Consider the following 21,242-nt stretch of genomic DNA (forward strand, 5'->3'; position numbering starts at 1 on the left):
AGATAGAATCTTTTATTTAGCTGGCAGTATTGACACTAGCTATACTTCAGAAGTTCAAGCAACGAAGATTTTTGTGAGGTAAGTGATTCATGAAAGGTATAGGTTATTGTTAAACGGGGCCATTCTTTGGTAGGGATTATTGAAAGTCAAATTGCTTTGCGCTATAATATTGTGTGTCAGTTTAGTGATGATTAGGTACCATGTGGAGAAAATGAAAAATGAGGCAACGAAGACCAGATACCAGTTCCAACTTAGTAACCGCTTTGAAGCACTCAGTGAAGTGGACGCGAATCAGGACCTCGAACTAATGTGGAGAAACATCCAGAGCTAAGTTAGGGATACAGCAAAGGAAACACTCATGGGAAACCCAGTGGGCAAGAAGATCTGGTTTGGAAAGGAATGTGCAGATGCCCTGGAAAGGAGAAAGGAAGCCAGGAACAAATGGCTGAAGGGGACAAATCTGGCACCGGCCAAAGCACAATTTGAGGAGGTCCGAAAGACTACACAAGCACTTCTGAGAACAGCAAAGAGGAAATACATAAGGAATGTCATCACTGAAGCAGAAACAGACTTCAGAGGACAAAAGACGAGGGAAATGTTTCTGAGGGTGAAGTACCTCTGCAAAGGTCACCAGACCAAACAGAAATTTGCCAAAGATTCCTATGATAAGATCCTGACGAACGATAGGGACATAGCTGAGAGATGGAAAGAGTACTTTCGACAGCTGCGAAATTGTGATGAACCCGAACTGCAGTTTGATTTCCAGTACCCAATTACAGCCGATGCAGACTATCCCCCACCTACCCTGGATGAGATAAAAACCAGAATCAGACACCTTAAACAGAATAAGAGTCCAGGTGAAGATGGAATACAGGCTAAAATGATCCTGGCAGGAGGAGAGAAACTTTCAGAAAAATACACCGACTGATACAGACAATATGGACCAAAGAAGAACTATCAGGAGAATGGAAAACAGCTCTGATTTGTCCAATACATAAGAAGGGCGACAAACTGAAATGTGACAACTAACGAGCAATCGCCCTGCTTAACGTCTGCTATAAGATCCTGTCCAGTTGCCTCATACATAGAATTCAGCCAGTGGCAGAAACGGTGATTGGGGAGTACCAGGGAGGTTTCCGGCCAGCACGGTCAACAGAAGATCACATCTTCAGTCTCCGGCAGCTCACTGAGAAACTGGGTGAATATGGTAAAGATTTGCATATTTTATTCGTTGATTTTAAGAAGGCCTATGATTGCATACATCGCAAGAGCCTGCTCAACTGTTTAAGGGAGTTTGGCATAGCAGAGAAACTCATCAATCTGATAAAGATCTGTCTGAACGAAACACATGCAAAGATGAAGATGGGAAATCGCGTAACTGAGGAATTTGAAATTGTGACAGGACTCAGGCAAGGAGATGGGTTGTCCCTTATCCTGTTCAACTTTGCCCTCGAGAAGATCGTACGAGAGACCTTCCAAGAGAACGAAGGGATTGAAATCGAAGGAAGGAGACTGGCATACTTAGTATGCAGACGACATCTGTTTACTCTCTAAGTCGGAAGAGGAGTTGGAGCAAATGACCAAAGCACTAAAGGAGGCTGCCGGAAAATTTGGGCTAAACATAAACGAAGCTAAGACAGAGTACCTCGTTATGACGCGTGGTCATTGTCAGACTGATGATCACCTACAATCACTGCAGGTTGGGGACCATTCCTACAAGAGAGTGCAAGAATTCAAATACCTAGGGGCACTTTCCACTGAGAACTCGTCATGTGAAGCAGAGATCAATGCCAGAATACAAGCAGGAAACCGATCTCACCACAGCCTACTACAACTGCTTCGGTCCAAATCTCTCTCCAGACAGTTCAAGATACGACTGTACAAAACCCTGATCCAGCCTGTTGTTCTATATGGCTGTGAGAAATGGAGTATCCGGAAACAGGACTTCCATAAGCTCCTTGTCTTTGAGAGAAAAGTGCTTCGGAAGATCTTCGGTCCGGTTCTGGATGCAGATACAGGGAAATGGAGGATCAGATACAACCAAGAGCTTGAGGAACTATACCAGCAGCCCAACATAGCAGGAGCTGTCAAAGCCAAACGAATGCAGTGAGCGGGCCATGTGGTCCGGATGGAGGATCACAGATGGCCTCGGAAGCTCCTGGATTTCACACCTACAGGAAAGAGACCGCCAGGGAGACCCAAGAAGCGTTGGAGGGATGGACTCCATGAAGATTTAAAACAAATGTCAATAGATGTGGACGAATGGCGGATCGCAGCAATGGACAGAATACAGTGGAGGAGGAAACTTGTAGATGCGTGCGATCCACTGGGCCTGATCACGTAGTAGTAGTAGTTTAGTGATGATAACAATAAGTAAAGAGAAAGCTGTCTGACTACGTTGAGTTTTGCTCAGCTGTTTGGAAATCAAATAACGTAAGAGTTTTTGCAGCACTGTCATTTTTTACATGCAAAGGGGAAGTTACACACTGTATACGATAATGGCCAATTATAGAGTTTACAGGAGAAAAATACAGTAATATACAGACAAATGGTGGTGCATTCTTTATAGAAGTGATTACAGCTTGCAAAAAATTCAGATTCACAAACTGAGCAAATCAGTAACACGTTGATTCCCCTCTGACTCTTACGTAAGCAGTTCTTCGTTTTGGCACATCTCTGTCAGTGGTTGGTGAACGGTGAATAATATCGTTTATGGTGAATATTCCCAATGCAATCATGTTTCTTTCTGGTTTACCTTCCATACGCTTTTTTTTCTTTTTAAAATAAAAAGCCTCCTTACAATAAGATTCGCCCTGATTTGTGAAGGTTCCCCTTATTGCAGAAGAATTCAACATAATGGCGCCAGGAGTATAATTCAGTCTAAGACGAACAAAAACATCACACCGTAAAGAAATTAACCGAATGAGACGGAAATCGGAGATGTGATCTACTTATACAGATAAACAAATGATTACAATACCAGAAAAAACGGGTGATTTATTCAAGTCCAAGGGCTTCACAAATTGAGCAAGTCAATACTGCGCTGTTGATCGGCTTGGCACTGATTCATAGAGATGCTGTATGTTCTCCTGACGTATACCGTGCCTAATTCTGTCCTATAGGGTCGTTAGATCCTCAAAATCCCAAGCTGATTGGTGTTATGCCCATAATGCTCCCAGCGTTCTAAACTGGGGAGAGATCCGACGACATTTCTAGTAAAGATATATTTTGGTAAACATAAAAGACAAGCGGTAGACGCCTTGTGCGAGCGTCCATTATCTTGTGAAACGTAAGTCTAGGATGACCTTCCATGATGGGCGACAAAGCGGGGCGTATAATATCGAGGTAGTACTGTGCCATAAATGGGCCGTGGTTGACAACCAAAGGGGCTCCAGATCATCACTCTAGTTTGTCGGCCCTTATTGGGGGCGGCAGTCAAGTTGGTAGCCTACCGTATCCAGGACTACTCCAGACACGTCTTCACCTTGAAATCTCCTTGACTGGTGAAGAACTGTCTTCTGTGATGAGTGTCGCTTCGAACTGATTCCTGATGCCGAGTGGAGAAGTATGTGGAGACGCTCCGGACAGCGGTTTGTTGCCTCTCATGGCCAGCTGTCCTTAGCTTACATTTCAGCAGGATAATCCTCGCCCACACACGGCGAGAGTTTCTGCTGCTTGTCTAAATGCTTGCCAAAATCAACCTTTGCAAGCAATGTCACCTGATTTCTCTCCAGTTCAGAACATTTGGAGCATTATGGGCATGGCCCCAATGAGCTCATGATTTTGAGGATCTAACGAACTCAGTAAATTAATGCCAAGCCGAGAAATTGCTTGCATATGGACCAGAGGTGGGACAACGTGTTATTGACTTTCTCAATTCGTGTAGTTCTTCCTCTTGAATAAATCATCCAATTTTTCTGATACCGTAATCACATGTTTGTCTGCATAACTACATCTACTAATTTCAGCTCCATTCGGATAACTCCTCCTTGATGAGCTGTTTTCGCTTGTCCTAGAGTGAGTTATGCTGCTGGAGCCACTGTGTTGGATTCTTCTGCAGTGAAGTGAACCTTCACTAAACAGGGGAATCTTATTGTAAGAAGGCGTTTTTTTTAAATAAGCGCATGAAAAGTAAATCAGGAACATAAATGATCGCACTGGAAATGTTCAAGGTAGCAAATATTATTATCCGTTCGTCATCCACTGATAGGTAAATTCCTCTTCGATGCGCTGTCAGGTATACCCCGCTTGTTTTGCACGTGCTAGTTGTCAATCCGTGTCTCCAACTGCCAAAATACACTTAAAGAAAGTACGTTCGTTAGCAGGAAGGCTATTTAGCTACTTAGCTGATAGCTGCCATCGTAATAAAAAGTATCATCTCCCACAGAGGTAACGATGTCGCGGGACAAAAAGCAAAGTACGCGCAGTTAATACAACACGTAGAGATACTTTTCGGCTGCCCGTTGCTAAGGGAATGCATCTAAAATCCACCTGAGTATCCAACGTAGCATTAAGAAACAACATGTTAATTACAATACAATTATCACCGATGTAACAAAAATATACATGTAAACAACAATTCTTCAACCATTTGTTCCTATTTGGAAACTAAAACGATGTCTCGATGCCACATTCGGCGAATACGGACGCCAAAGACAGTGAATAGATTGCCGTAAATTCCATCATCATTATTATCACCAATATACTGCGGATTCATGTGAATAGTGAGAAATGCGCTTTGTTTCCGTGTTCTACTATTTTTCAATAAGACAGTAACACCAGTCTTATATGGCTACAACATTGTCATTGGATAAGACTTTCTTTATTGTGGTCTTTAATTCGAATAATCTGAACGATTATATTTGACATGTGTAGTGAGTTCACACACCATCGTAATAAAATTTAATCTGAATAGCGACTATGAAGTTCTGTCCTCCCAGATAAGACCACTAAAGTGTACATGAAATTCGATACCTTTTAAAAATAATCAATTTTCTCTATTAAATAAGTCAGTCATTGGATAAGTAAATAATTAACACGTATGGTTTATAACAATTATTTATGGCTTTCTTCACAGCGAACTTGCGTCACTTCAGGATGCATTCCGCATAGCTACATCGCAAAGACGAATTAAGCTATTGACTTCAAACAGATTTACAGAACAAGATATATGCTATGTGAGCGAAACAATAAGCTATAATGCTGAAGCAGGCCATAAGTGAAATATATTGCAGAACTGAGGTTTCACAGAAGTTTACTCTAAAGCAGAAGTGAGATATAAAAGGCGGCTATGTCTTTTATATTTTCCAACAGTCGTTGAGTAGAACGAAAATTGCAGCAACGATGTCTGAATTACGCACAGAAATATCTCTGAAAACTAACTCAGTGAAAGGTACGGAAAAAGAGTAATTCACAGTAAAATGATATGTTATAGGTTGTTTGTGACAACGATATGAGTCCTATGTGCGCATGCATACAGCTTTATATAAACCCATACGAACAAATCTTCTTGGATCAAGCACTAATACACTTTATATTAGCACGATAATTGGAATACCTGTCGCAAATGGCAAATACAAACCGCCTGGATTTACACAGCGACCTTTTAACATTTCTGAATTAGTGTAATACACAATGAGTATAGTTAGTATGCGGGACAATGTAGCACAAGCTAGACAAAGAGTAGTATTGAAGAGTGATGTTGAAATCTTAACGGGAGATGCAAACCTGTAGGGAATTGGGACTACTCCTCGTTGCTTGAATTACTAAAACGCGCATATGTTTTTAGTTGAGATACACTCGTACTTCGATTGTAAAATGGGGACGTCTTACAAAACGCCCTTGATGTCAGTCGTCGTGGTAACGTTTGATAGTTTAGTGTAGTAGCTCCATTGATCCCACAAAAACCGAGATGATATTATCCAAAGACACACATTACTATTTTCTGATAAATTAGAACCTTACCCTTGTCATACATCTTATTACAGCAGATAAGTAATAATTATTTCACATTTACTGGTCGCCCAAGTGTGCTAGCCCTGTTCGCTTTTGTTGTCGACTCGGTTAGTTTCCGGGTATTGGCGGAAGATTCTTTTCCCTATCCTCTTAAATGGGTAGTGGAACAACCGTAAGTGAAATGTATACCAAGTTTTGTTGAAATTGGCCCAATGGTTTAGAGAGAGATGTGGAACATAGATATATACACATATATATCCAACCTACATGCAGATACTTTTATAACACGCATGGAAATTGGCGATAGAACAGTGCAAAAAAGTAATCAGAGTTCGCCAGTAAACGTTTCCGATTAAAACCGCTTAGCAGTACGTCGGATTAATTTCTTTCGTGCACCACACACCGCTAAGAGTACGTTGATTCTGGCCTCGGTGCGAGTTTGACTTGGTGCGACGTTACGCTAGCTGCGAGGGACGGACGAAAATAAACGTTACACCTATCCTAACTGACCGCACCAATAGTATTCCGAAGAGGCTAACTTTAATTTCACATAATATTGGTTATTTCATTGGAATAGACATGCATTCGTATAGCATTCTCTGACACTGAAATTTTTAGGAATTTGGTTTAAATTAACTACTGCAATTCACTAGAAATTGCAGGAAAAGACTGGTTACTACTTAGCCGGCCGGAGTGGCCGAGCGGTTCTAGGCGCTACAGTCTAGAACCGAGCGATCGCTACGGTCGCAGGTTCGAATCCTGCCTCGAGCATGGATGTGTGTGATCTCCTTAGGTTAGTTAGGTTTAAGTAGTTCTAAGTTCTAGGGGACTGATGACCATAGAAGTTCAGTCCCATAGTGCTCAGAACCATTTGAACCATTTTTGATTGCTACTTACCATAAAAAAGACAGGTCAAGCTCAGACAGGCTCAATTAAAGGACACTCAGTTAAAGTTTTCAGCCACTGCCTTCATCAGTAAAAGACGACCGCCAACCCTAGCGTCTCGGGCCCTAAATGCTGGAGTTAGCGATCGTGTGTGCGTGAGGAGTGCTAGCTTGTGTGTGTAAATGGTGTGTACGCGCCCACCTGTTTTGTGTGTGTGTGTGTGTGTGTGTCTTACTGACAAAGGCTGTGGCCGAAAGCTATATGTGAGGGTCTTTTATTTGTGCCTACCTGCAACTTGACGTGTCTTCTTTACGTGTAAGTAGCAACAGGTTTTTTCGTACATTGTTGATATTCATATCTGGAGTTTCCACTGTTTGATTTAAAAATTGTGATTTTTATTTTGTCCACAGCCTGCCGATAGTCGCTATGCGGGTCTGACAGATTTTGCTGTGGTGACGCAGCCGTTCACCAAATCGCTCATCTTTCCTAATATTACGACGGAAGCCGGCCATCGTACAGATTACTCCTTTCTGTCGCAGGACTGCTTCCACTTCAGTCAGAAGGGTATGGCGAGAGGTAAGGTTAAGATAAAGAAACTAATTGATACTAACATATCTGTCTAGATCTCTGTTTCCACTATCCCATGTCGATATCTGCATAGTGACACTGACACACACACACACTGACCATACAATCTTTTTTCCTTTCAACGCTGGCAGAAAGAATGCAACGCCCCCAAGGACATGGTCATTTTGTTAATAAGTGATGTTCAAATGTGGATGAGTTCGTAAGGGACCAAACAGCTGAGATCATCGTTCCCTAGAATTACACACTACTTAAACTAACTTATGCTATGAACAACACACACCTCCATGCCCAAGGGAGGACTCGAATCTCCCGCGGGAGGGGCCACGCAGTCTGTGACATAGCGCAGACCGCGCGGCTACTCCCCCAGGTATTGATAAATGATGTGATAGGTACTTTGTCATTATCGCAGTATACGACAAAAAATTCAGGCCAAAAGGAAACACAGATGTTAGGGTAAAGTGTACCCAAACAGTCACATCAATACACAATGTACCTTCCTCTGGCGGGAACGCAGAAGTGTAATCTCTCATGCAAACGATCGTCAAGGTGCCGAATTGCATCCTGCGATAGTCTGTCCCAAGCACTTTTGTTGCAATTAGGCAGTGGTTCTTGTAGGCTTTGGAGGATGGGTAAGTTTTCGCTTCGCCACATCCAATAGGTGTTCAATTGGCGAGAAGTTTGGTGATCTTAGTGATCACAGCAGTTGTTGTACAGCGCGAAGAGCATTTTTTGTGGCACCAGCCGTATGTGGACGTGCATTGTTTTGCTGCCGAAGAAATGGCAGTTGCACGGGGACAAAAACTTGTACAGTGAGATTGCTCTGTTTACTTAACCCCTGCACAAACACCAAACGTATAGCGCAAGCTGTAACTGATGGCCCCCCACACCGCGAAGGCTGGGCTGGTACCCGTGTGTCGTGGACGAACACACCTGTAATAGGCCGCTTACCAGATCCACCGCTACACGTGCACGTCCATCACTCGCATACAGACAGAACTTGCTCTCCTCACTGAAGACAACAGTGTTATTTCACTCTCCAGTCGACTCTTCCACGACACCAGAGCAGCCGTGCTTGACACTGTCGTGGCGTCAGTGACAACCTTGCCAGACGCACGCGTGATCTTAGTCCTGCTCCAGGTTGGCTGTTCCCAATGGTTGTTGGTGACGTATCAGGTGTAACACGTGCCCAGATATCTTCCTTGGATGACATTCGCGCGGCCACCGCTGCTCTCACAAAGCGTGGATCTTGATGTGCGCCTGTACTACACGAAAGTCCAGTACCCGATCTGTGGGTGCGGGAATGTTCCACACACTATTGCTGAGAGCAGAGACACACTACCGATACATTTACCGAAAATGTGCGAGAGGATTATGTACTCGGCGGTGAGGCACAGCTGTTACCCTAGAGCCAATGATGTCCACATTTTTTCACCTCTACACTTAGCACAGGTACGGGCTGCGAAGTCGAAACAGAGTGTGCGCAGAGAGGACAGGCCACCAGAGCGCCATCAGATCGCCTGCGATCTTTCCAAATGAGTCACCAACACTAGAACCCGTCAATATTTACGTATTATTCGCTGGTACCGCCAAATACAGTCGTTGAAGTCGTTGATTTTTTTTTTCTGGCAGTGTATTATTAAATGGGTCACCCCGAAACAATCCTTCCAAAGACTTCTAATTTTTTTCACCGCGCTCTTCTTTTCTGAGCAGATGTACACTCATGTGGCCGTTAAAACTGCAGCACAAGGTCTGATACCATTTGACGAATTTTACTTGTGTGCATTCACTATTATAGAAAGAATACGTGACTGAATTTATGGGTGAGCTGTGTAGGGGGTGCGGAAGTTTAGGCTCAACTCGGATGAGCATCGAATCATACTGAGATTCGGTCACAGATAGTAGTACGTCATTCCATGTTAATTCAAAACTTTGGCAAAGTTCATCAATCTTAGTTGCTGGTGAGTAGTGGCGACAACCCACGACCAAATGAATAACAGATCTGGAGAAGTCATGGTCCAGCAGTCGAAGGGCGTCTGTATCCAGACAGGTCAGGACAATAAAGGCAACCTGCGGTTTTGCTTCCTTGAACGATAACAACGGGGTTTTAAGATACGAGACACCGGCCTTAATACGCCGTAATTGTAATGGCTACTGTACAAATTACAAACTGTGCGAACCAGGGCTGACTGTATTGCGTACTCATTAGACCATGTACCATCACGCTAGGTGCTGGTACCCTATAATGATGAAGAATGCAGTCTGGAAATGTTTGTTGTTCTCGGATCCCCCATTTGTGGATATATACACTGCGCTAATATAAGCGGAAACGGGATTCGTCGGAAACGGTGAAGTGGTGCTCACTTCTGAGTTCAGTGTTTGCGTTCGTTGCACCACTGTCTGCGTACCCCCCTCCTGTCGCGTCAAAGGAGACCGCAACTGTGGTCGTATTCTGACAATGATGCAGACGTCGTCCAACTACTTCTGTGACCATGTGTCTTGAATCATTTCCTGAGTGCAGCTACGTGATGTGGCTGTACTGTCCTGTTCTCCCGAACGGGCGCTAGTCATTTGGTGTCGCTAGGTCCTGCATGGCCTCGAGTAAAGCACTGCCGCGACCAAAAATTCCACCCCTGGATTACATTCCCGATATGCCGACCAACGTCAGCAGCAACGTCGTGGAACAATAAGTTGCAGTCTTGATATGCCGCAAAACTGCCGTTGTCGAATTCCAGCACGTGCTGGTATACGTTTTCCTTGTTACACAAGGCATAACACGATCTCCTCACAAACAATCAGTATTCAAATGCCATTTCTAAGCGAGAAACTATCTGCGTAATATCTTCTTATGAATGCATTGTGGATGGCGTTGCTCCTATTCACTGATCAACCACATATCCATGTATGTAGTTGGCTTCATCCAAATTTGATGATTATTGAAATTTTAATGGCCAGTGGTGTACACCAATATAAAACTTAAGATGCAAATGGGGTGACACTGAAAGTGCCTCACACATTTGTGGTCAACTGAATCTATCATCATTAGCACATATTCGTGTACGTTTTTCACTTTTGTTTACTAGATTCGTCGACCTTCTCGCTGTAAATTATATATCTCGATATGTTATGTCAAAAATTAAAATTTTCTCTTGTTTGATAGCAGTCTCCCAATAATATTAATTTAGTAGGGACAGTGAGAGACTTCCGTGTTCTTTAAATTTTATTTTTACGTTGAAGTATCACATCATTGTACTACAAGCCTTACATATATATATGGTGTCCCAGCTATCTTGTCCACCCAAAATATCTCTGGAACAATAACTGCTATTGGAAAACGACTTTCACCGGTATCAATGTAGGGCTGGGGCCCATGAATGTACATATTTGGAAACATTATAAAACGAAAGCATATGTGTTTTTTAACACAAACTTAAGTTTTTTTAAATGGACCTCCTATATTTTTTCTTCAGCAATCCATAGCATGGAAAAGCACATACCCAATGGCGTTGATTCCATCGCAATATTCCCATTACATCCCGAGATATTGAGACGCGAAGTTGACGCTTGAAACACCCGACATGCGCTGCTAGCGCACGTCGTGAGGCTTAGGGGTGAATCCCATGCTGCCTGTAATCGCGATGTGATTGACATGTGTAATCACACCTCCATACTTATCAAGAGGGACACTTACTTGTCAATAATAGCTGTTATTGTTCGAGAGATATTTTGGGTGGACAAGATAGCTGGGGCACCCTGTATATATATATCGTGATTCGCATATTTATAAGTTACCTGATACCAGGTAATATCAGCGAGAGGCCATGGATACTTCTCAAATCAGGTGTCTCAATTTCAGTTATAGTCAGGCTCAGGTAACATACTGAAAATGCTGCAGTGCGATATAATACAAAGATAGTGCTTATATTTCATATTCGGGTAACTCTGAGCCACATGTGGACACCCAAACACTCTCCAAAGGTGCAGTCGACCAGCGATTTTCACTCAATATTTTATAAGTGCGTGAGGTTATAGTTGGTATGATCCATTAAGTTGATCAGAGTCATCAATCTCTCATATAATGTGTAAAATATTATCTGGAAATTGCTGATTGCATGATACCTATAACAGACTCACTTGAAAATTCACAAGAACAAGTGACAAAACAGTATCATCAACCGGGAAAAGTAAGATTACATACAGGTTAGAAAAATACTGTTCGTGAAAAACGTCAGTGAGGTAGCTCAAAAACCTAAAATAAATAGCAAAACAATATCTAAAGTAGACTATTTTAAATATCTAGGAGGATATTTTTCAAATATCACGAAGGAAAATACAGCAATAGAGACTAGAATACTTAAAATGGAGAGAGACTTTCAAATAATAAGAAACATCTACACCAAAAAATCTTTATGCTGAAACATAAAACTGAAACACTGCGGAACATTTGTAAGACCACAAATAGTCTATACAGTTGAAATTCTTAAAATGGCTACAAAGGGAGTGTTTAAAAATTAGCAAAAACTCGGAGAAGAATTCGAAGAAAAATACTAGGACCTAAAAGCAGCAGTGAATCAGAATACACATTAATATCTAATAGAGAACTGTATCTAAAAGCTGAAAAGGTAACAGATGAAATGAGAAAAAGGAGGTTAAAATTCTATCGTTACATTACTAGGATGAATAATTACAGAATAAGTAAACAAATCTTGTATTTACCAAACACTTACAAATCCAAAATAATATGGCTCAGAGAAATAGGAAGAGATATGGAAAATGTAGGAGTCAACACGAACACAATAAAAAAGTAGCAATAGAAGAGGCAGCATTTCAGGACAGAAGAACAGTAAGAACTGGAAGGAAGTGGACACAAGAATAGAAGAAACAACATTCTCGAAGAGTGGAAGAAGTATGATCCAAAGGAAACTATAGTTCAAAACAAAGATGCGAAAACAATGTTGTTTTAACTTATCCTCAAAAAGGAATACTCTAAATGAAAAATAAATAAGAATTAATTGTGTTTTCATAATCTTGAACGTGGGTTTGAAACACACCGATATGTCACTAAAAGTTTCATCTCATATGATGTAGGACTTACACTCTCGACTGTCCTATGTTCTGCAATTAGATACCGCTATTCCTCTCAAACAAGGTCATGATCTCAACCGCAAATCTCAAAATCACGTAGAGCATTTTTCGGTGGAAGCAAAGGTCTCTAGTTCGAGTCTCGGTCCGGCACTCAGTTTTAATCTTCCAGGAAGTTTCAAGTCAGCGCACAGTCCACCACGCAGTGAAAATTTTATTCTCAAAACCAAGTTTATTATTATTTCAATGTATGAAGCCCTAATCCCAAGCTTGTTGAGCACATGCTTGGAAGTAACTTTGTGAATTAGCATCACGAAAGTCCAGATTGCTCACCTTTGTGTTCAGAATATTCCTTGTGCTTGAACAGAATTACCAAAAGATTAGGTACGAAACGACGTCAAGAAATGAAACTATTCAGTGGGAATAATTTCATGCATTCTAAACGAAAATGTATTTACATTCACCTTCAGCATCAGTTAGTGAATAAGTACCTTTTCGGGCTATTCGCCCATCTACCACCTGTTACGGAATTTTGCTGTCTTTTGGTTCAGAAATCGATTCAGCAATGTGAGATGGGCCAATACGAGCAGAATTATTCATAAGGACTATATCTGGGAAATAGCCTACTAAATGAGAGATTGGTTATTAATTATACTTGAAAATAAGTTCTTGGGGTTTTTCACCAGTTCAACCATGTATTCAGGTGCAAGCCTAAATACAGCTGGTAAATATCAGAAGTGCAGGAATCTCCATCTGCACAAAAGCTGAATGTATCTTCGGACTCTGTTAAGTAGTCCGGGGGTGTATGTCTCTAGATTCACATTTTGAAAAATTGATCTTTTTTGATGACAACTAATTAGTTCGAAGAAATAGTCAGCATGTTAATTTTATAAACAGAGAAAGAAACAAATATCACGCTTGCATAGGTGGCAACTTGATTTACATGTTCCAAATTTTAAAAAAGGTAATCCAGGGATAAAAGATGTAAGTCTTGTTCGTAAGAGACTTCAGCCCTAATTGTTGCTCGGTTTGCAATGATCCAACTAGAAAGAGGATTTAGAAGTTAGGGAAAAAATCTACTGGTGCAAGTGAAGGTTTAAGAGCAGGCCATGAGCTTGTTTAGCGAGGAGCGTCCATTTGCGCCCAAGAAAAATATCTGTTGAACTGTAAGTAACACGTCTCTTTCAACGAGAGATGTCCTGAAATTGAATTTTGAGGGAAACACAAAAACTTTACTCCCATGCAAAAGCATTTCTAAATGGCTAATTAATGATGTCAAGCTGCTTAAGAAGGAAGTGTTAGGTACTGAAATTAACAACGCTACAAACGTTGTACATGCTAAACGCACAAATAACGATGTTTGTGAGAGAATAGTCAAGAACACTAATTGGATTTTGTTGTTGTTGTGGTCTTCAGTCCGAAGACTGTTTTGCTGTAGCTCTCCATGCTACCCTATCCCGTACAAGCCTCTTCATCTCTGAATAACTACAGCAAATTACATCCTTCTTAGCCTGTTTACTATAATCATCTCTCGGTCTCCCACTACGAATTTTACCTACCACACTTCCCTCCAATACTAAACTGGTGATCCTTTCATTCAGAATGTGTCCTATCAACCCTTCCTTTCTTTTAATCAAGTTGTGGAACAAATTGCCTTTTCTTCGCAGTTGTTTTCCGCACTTCCTCATCAGTTAAGCGATCTACCCACTTAATCTTCAGCATTCTTTTGTAACACAACTTTTCAAAAGCTTCTATTTTCTTCTTGTCCAAACAGTTTATCTTCCATGTTGCACTTCCATACATGGCTACATTCCGTACGAATACATTCAGAACATACTTTTTAACATTAAATTTGCCTGTCTATATTTTATATTCTTTCTGCTTCAGCCATCAACAGTTATTCTGCTTGGGAAAATAAATAAAACTCAATTACTACTTTAAGTGTCTCATTTCCTAATCTGATTCCCTCAGCATCACGTAATTTAATTCGAATACATTCCATTATCCTTGTTTTGGTTTTTATGATATTCATCTGATACCAACATTTCAGACACTGTCCATCCCATTCAACTGCTCTTGAGATCCCTTTGCTGTCTCTGACAGAATTACAATGTTCTCGGCAAACCTGGAAATTTATATTTCTTCTTCCTGAACTTTAATTCCTTCCTGAGATTTTCTTATTGTCCCCTTTAATGCTTGCTCATTGTACAGATTGAATACGCTAAAACACTGCCTCATTCCCTCCTCAATGACTGCTTACTTTTCATACTTCTCTACTCTTGTAACTTTTGTCTGGTTTCTGTACAAGTTGTAAATAGCCTTTCGCTTTCTGTATATTATTCCCGCTACCTTCAGTTTTCAGAGAGAGTATTCCAGTCAACATTGCCAGAAGCCTCGCATAAGTCTACAAATGATACCAACATAGGTTTGCCTTTCCTTAACCTTTCCTGTAAGATACCTCGTTGGGACAGTGTTGCATCGCGTGTGCCAGCGTTTCTCCTGAATCCTAACTAATCTTCCCGAAGGGTGACTTCTATCAATTTTTCTATTCTGCTGGAAGAATTCATGTAAGTATTTTGCACCCATGACCTCTTAAATGATAGGTCGGTAATATTCACACGTGTCAACACAAGCTTTCATTGGAATTTGAGTTACTACTCTACATTCTTCTCGAAATCTGAGGATGTTTCTCCTGTGTCATAGATCTTGTACACCAGATGGAAGAGTTTGGTCTGGCTGACTCTCACAAGGCTACCAGATGTCTGTTGGAATGCCTTCTTCTCCCGGGGCCTTGTTTCGACTTAGGTCTTTCAGTGCTCTGCCAAATCCTTCTCGCAGTGTTATGTCTCCCATCTCCTTTTCATCCACGTCCTGTTCTATTTCTATATTGGCTGTAAGTTCATCTCCCTTCTACAGACCTGCTAGACATTCCTTCCACTTCATTGTAGCAAAAAATTTAATCATAATGATGGTTCTGTTAGCACAGTGTTAATAACATACTCACGTCTTCGCTTTCGATCAGTGAAAATCTGTAATTTACCGTTCAAAGTGCTGCTCGAAATGATCAGAGATGCGCTTAGCATGTACTGGACTGTTTATGGTATCAGCAAAGAAGTGTGGTCTGAAACCTTTCGGAAAAGCAAATTTAATTCCAGTCGAATAGCCAAAGTATGAAGTACGTTCAATACGTAATACAACATTTTTTTCTAAAAGTAGTTCGGTTTTATTCAAAATTCTAATACACCATATTACTCTCCACTCTTTTGGCTACAAAACCCTATTTTCAACGTAATCTCCGTTCAGTAAGAAAGACTTATGCTAGCTTTCTGGGGGCTGCAGGTGTGAGGACTCTAAGCGTGCATGGTGCTGCCTTACTTTCAAATGGTTCATATGGCTCTGAGCACTACGGGATTTAACATCTGAGGTCATCAGTCTCCTAGAACTTAGAACTACTTAAACCTATCCAACCTAAGGACATCACACACATTCACGCGCGTGGCTGGGTTCGAACTTGCGACCGTAGCAGCAGCGCGGTTCCAGACTGAAGCGCCTAGAACCGCTCGGCCAAAGCGGCCGGCGCTGCCTTACTGGTCGACGTAGTAGCTAAAGTCTTTTTACATCAATAACCTTCTTATCATCCACGTACTGCCTCCCACGGAGTGCATCCTTTATGGGGCTAAACGGATGGTGTTGGCAAAGATGAATTTAACCATCTTTGACAATACCATGTGCAAAACATCTGTGAAATGTTTATAAACATGTCTCTGCAAATGTATATCCTGAATCAAGTGACATGTACTGAAACGACGAAGAAAAGAATGTTTGCTGGAACTAAAACATTAAAAATGCTTTCCTTGGATTACGTGGTAAGTTTATACTGTTCATTTTCCAGTATTTTCCATATATTTTCCGCGTTCAACTTACGAAATTCATAACCTAACATTAAACCTTTTCTTGGGCAGGAATGTACGTACTACTCATTCGGGAGAAGAAATAAAACATGTATTAAGACAAATTGCACCTGACGAAAGACCCGCAGGGACGAAAATGCATCTTGTAGTTAATAAAACACGATAAAGTTGTGACTGAAGGCGCTGTTTAATTCATACCTCCAATATTTTGAATATAGTCACGTTTTAAGCTGCAAAATATGGATAAAATTAATATGATTCATATGTTTTCACCAATTGTATGAAGTTTCTATAAAATGGTGTGATACAAGGCTCAGCCCATAAAGAGGAAGTTAATTTTAAATTTTCTTTCCTTTTAGGTTATTACCGTTTTAGAAGATATATCAGTCTTAACCTTTAAATAGCTACAGACGTTCGTTCGGCATCCCGTGTTGCGGGCGACGTTTGCTAAGGCTGCACTGCTCGCCAAATTCTGGTGGCTTTGTTGAGAGACGCTGAAATACTTATCATCTAATTTTAAGAAAATAATCAGGTGAAAGACTCTGATTTTTACACATTACAGTCTGATACCTTCACTCTATAAAGAACGGGATTTCTTTTCGTTATCCGTCATATTTACAATAAGTTAAACAAGTTCGAAATTATAAGGATTTTGCAGAGATAACAACGCATTGCATAGACTTTGAGTGTGGTTGATTTTAGCTTGTACATTGCTTTGAATGAAACGTAGATAAGATATCGAAATTTTACTTGAAACTGAGAGTAGAACGATATCTCATTTCGTTCTCAAGTTGTTGGGTTTTAATTTTTAATTTTTTCCCTCTATGGACAAACTTGTAAATCCAACAAGAAGAAGGAGTACAATTTTATCAGAATACGTTGCGTTTTATTTACTTCATGCAGAAGTACACCTTGTCTTTATTATTCCCGTGTCAAACAGACGGAAAAGAACTGATAGCACATAGTGAAATTGTTTTTGAAGTTATAACGAAGAAACTTGCCGATGAAGGCATAACTGGAGAACGAAAGGCAAAATGGAAAAAAAGTTAGCTCTGCCGGTAGGGCACGTGCCCCCAAGAGACATAGATTCAGGGTGATAGTCTCGGCCTGGCTCACAGGATCAATCCGCCAGGAGACTTCAAACCTGAGCACACTTCACTGCAGAATTAAAATTAATTCTCCAAATAGCAGTGTTACCATTTACGAATCAAAAAGCATTTTAAAAATGAAATTGTTATCAACTGAAGATCAGCATAAGACGTAAATAAATATATTAAGTATTTAATGATATTCATTGTAGAATGCCAGTTCTTTTTTAGTTTCGAATTACTGTGTTCACTATCTTCATCTGAAAATTGAAATTATCAAAATATTTCTTGGTGCATGTCTTCTACTGCATTGTGTGGTGAATGCCCATGATGTAATTAATGTCTGAATTTTACTATATGGATTAATTTTGTACCAATTAAAATATATATCCTGTTCAAAACAAATGGTTCAAATGGCTCTAAGCACTACGGGACTTAACATCTAAAGTCATCAGTCCCCTAGACTTAGAACTACTTAAACCTAAGTAACCTAAGGACATCACATACATCCATGCGCGTGGCAGGGTTCGAACTTGCGACCGTAGCAGCAGCGCGGTTCCAAACTGAAGCGTCTAGAACCGCTCGGCCACAACGGCCGGCTATATCCTGTACTGACGTCAACTGATACGCTGTATCTTCTACACTAGTGCACTCACTCTGATAAGTGGTGTAAACCCCGTGATGCAGTAAGACCGATGCAATTCACTACATACCAGATGCGATGGATCACTTTAACGAAATAGTCGCCTATGAAGCCTATTCTGTCGCACTGAACAACATGTACTCCTGCCTTTCAACAAATACAGGATCATCAAAAAATCTCGATCCATTTCCAAGAAATAATCAATTTCTGTTACAGCTTGGCAGATGTTAGCTCGCTGCCGCGCAGTTGATATTATATAGAGGTGCAAGTGGAGTTGACTAGGCAGTTTCACAAGCGAGCACCAGTAATAAAAATCATCCCTTGTCAGTAAGTTCCAAAGAACTGGGAACGTTGCCCGTGAATGACGCTCCGGGAGATGAGTACCATAAGAAACTGTTCAGCGAATCAGAGAAGCAATAGAAAGAATTTCGAATGCATCAATTTGTCGAGTAAGCAACGAGTTAGTCGTACCAAAATCAACGATGTTACGCTCAATAAAAGAGCGTATCACATTCAGTTACTTCACAAATTAGACCACGAAGTTTACTCAACTTTCCAGGCTCCATGTTACTATATGATAGACTTCTGCAAACAACGAGCACCTCATGAATCACATTTTTTACTAATGAGGCCACATTCGACATATCAGTATTGCTACTTTACGAGCCACCTCAAGCTGCCAGTAAATGCCAAAGAGACACAAAAATGTGTTGGATTCATAAAGATTGCAGTTTACGAGCCTATCTTTGTTTGCAAAAGAGAAAACTGCAGTGCACATGTACCTTGATATAGTGGAACAATTCCTGGAACCACAGTTTGAGCAAGAAGGCATTGTTGACATTGTTGTGTTCCAACAGCACTCAGCACCCTCTCACTTTTCACTCACAGTAAGAACATACCTAAATCAAATATTAGCTGACAGACGGATAGGCAGACGTTAAGCAAGTTTGTGGGCATCATGTTTAGCTGATTCGACACCCTTGAATTTCTTCGCTTAGCGGTACTCTGAATCAAGGGTTCGCAAAACAAAGGAAAGGGAAGTCCAGGATCAAACAGCTTGATCCTGGAAGGAGCGCCGTCCATTTTTACAAGATACGCTTCAGAATGTATTCAGGTCAGCACTACAACGACAGCAGCAATGCCTTAAAATGGACGCCATGTTGAAGTGCGATTAAACTCATATTGGATTGAGATAAACATAATTGTGTATCAAGTAAATACATCCGTTATTTTTTAGAAATTGATCGAGAGGTTATGACAACTCTGTATTAGGGTAATTTGATGAATACACAAAACGCAGAACGGAATGTCTGAGATGGATTCACTCACAGTCATCCACACGCCTAAATGTCTTTTGTTTGTCTGGTAGAAACGCCGCAGAAAACAACATCAGAGTCCAAAGTATATCTTATGTACAGCCGAAAAGTACTTGAAATAGTTCTCAAATTTACGTAAGGAGCCAATGCCTTCCCAATGGGCAGGAGTTAGTCATAATCCACCTTGTATAGAAACTTGATCGTTTATGATGAAATTCAGCCTATGTTTGGAATGTCATAACAGTGTGAATATTAATTCCTGTAATTTTTCTGTGTCAATAGCTGCCAATGCACTGTGGAACAACATGATGGAGCCGGTTGGCCGTAAATCCGAGGACTGGGATGATACATTCTCCCGCTTTCTATGTCCCACTGAGGAACGGCCGTATATTTACACCTCTGGGAACAGCGGCGTCTGAATATTTCACGAGTGGTGCAACAGCTACAAATGTTGAAGACAGTTTAAGAAACAGCACACGGTTACCTGCTTAGTTTTTATAAGGATGGAACCACATGTACGAGTACAAAGTCAAGATACCTAAGATTACCTGTGTATTCAACTTGAAACAGTATTATCGGAAGTAAATGTCTACCGCTCAACAGATGGTCCCTCACCAGGATTCAAAACAAAAAGACCATTACAACTCAGATCACGTCGTTGGAAGCGTTATAGTCTCCGATCTCCTATGAAATCATTAATTATTAGTGTAGTGGCAATGCGTTTGCGTGAGATTTTCAATGTCAGAACTACACAATGGCACGTTTTACTATGCCGAAATGTGCAATATTAAAAACAGTGCAGGTTTTATCCGTTGCACTTACATAATGAGCGTAAATTTAATTACCATAATTTCTAATAAGCTCTATGTTATAGAAACAGCTAATATTTTCAAGTAACATTCAGCAGCATAATCAAACTGTTGATGTTTGAATGGATTATGTGTTGACAAAGATTAAAATTTGTGCATCAGTTTCCAGATTGCAGCTCTTGTAGTGTCAAAAATTTGCGCAGACCTTCATTCTGATGGTTGTACTGGTCAATGTACATAAGCATTTTTTGTGAATTTTTAACTACTTGATTCTAGTCATATGAGTCTATTGAAATCAGTTATTTTTATACTTATCTGCTCTTTACGCTTTTCAGAGGTAAAAGAAAATAATGTAACATTAATGTATCTATCCAACCATCAAATTTGTTGTTTGTAAAATTTCTGTAAATATAAGTTGACCACTGTTTCTTTAAATTACGTTGCTAGTATTATTATGGAATTGTGTCTGTTCATTGCTGTTTTACTTTCCTAGATTAATAATATTGTTTCGCAATTTATGTACTGATTTATAGGGAGGAAGATAAGCTTTGTATCTTCCCCATTTGTAACTTCCTTGCTGTCTAGAATTTAAAGCCTTTGTACCCCACTATTTGCTCATAGTGGAGTTAATAATGATTCTCTGCATTCATGACCGATTTAGTAGTTTGTATTTTGAGATGGATGTAGTGATACTCCTCAAGTAAGACTATCTTTGGCATTAGAGATAAAAGCTGCTTCCTAAGGTCGTGAAAGAATATGAAAGGTAGCCACTCTTTTGTATTTAGTGAAGCTATAACACGGCTTCACGAATTAACTCTTAACAAATCTGCTTCAGAATTAGTATGTTAGAATGATACTCAGTGCCTCACCGAAACTCAGCAGAATACGAATTCGAGCAACGTAAGTAGAAAGAAATACCCGGAGGCGAATGACGAACTGACTTGAAAGGAATGTCAAAGCTTTGTCTA

At 40.6% G+C, this 21,242-nt stretch overlaps 1 protein-coding gene across 1 annotated transcript in view; it reads left to right on the top strand.

Moving 5' to 3' along the window:
* The window catches only part of LOC126278493 (phospholipase B1, membrane-associated-like), a 135,803-nt gene extending 114,884 nt beyond the window's left edge, over positions 1 to 20,919 (top strand). The window contains exons 7-8 of the mRNA XM_049978656.1: positions 7,251 to 7,416; positions 19,748 to 20,919. Coding sequence (XP_049834613.1) covers positions 7,251 to 7,416; positions 19,748 to 19,884 — 303 coding nt within the window. The 3' untranslated portion in view covers positions 19,885 to 20,919. The remainder of the gene's footprint in view (positions 1 to 7,250; positions 7,417 to 19,747) is intronic.
* Positions 20,920 to 21,242: the final 323 nt, after the last annotated feature.

This window comes from Schistocerca gregaria, chromosome 1 (assembly GCF_023897955.1).
Source record: "Schistocerca gregaria isolate iqSchGreg1 chromosome 1, iqSchGreg1.2, whole genome shotgun sequence".
Classification (NCBI taxonomy): Eukaryota; Metazoa; Arthropoda; class Insecta; order Orthoptera; family Acrididae; genus Schistocerca; species Schistocerca gregaria.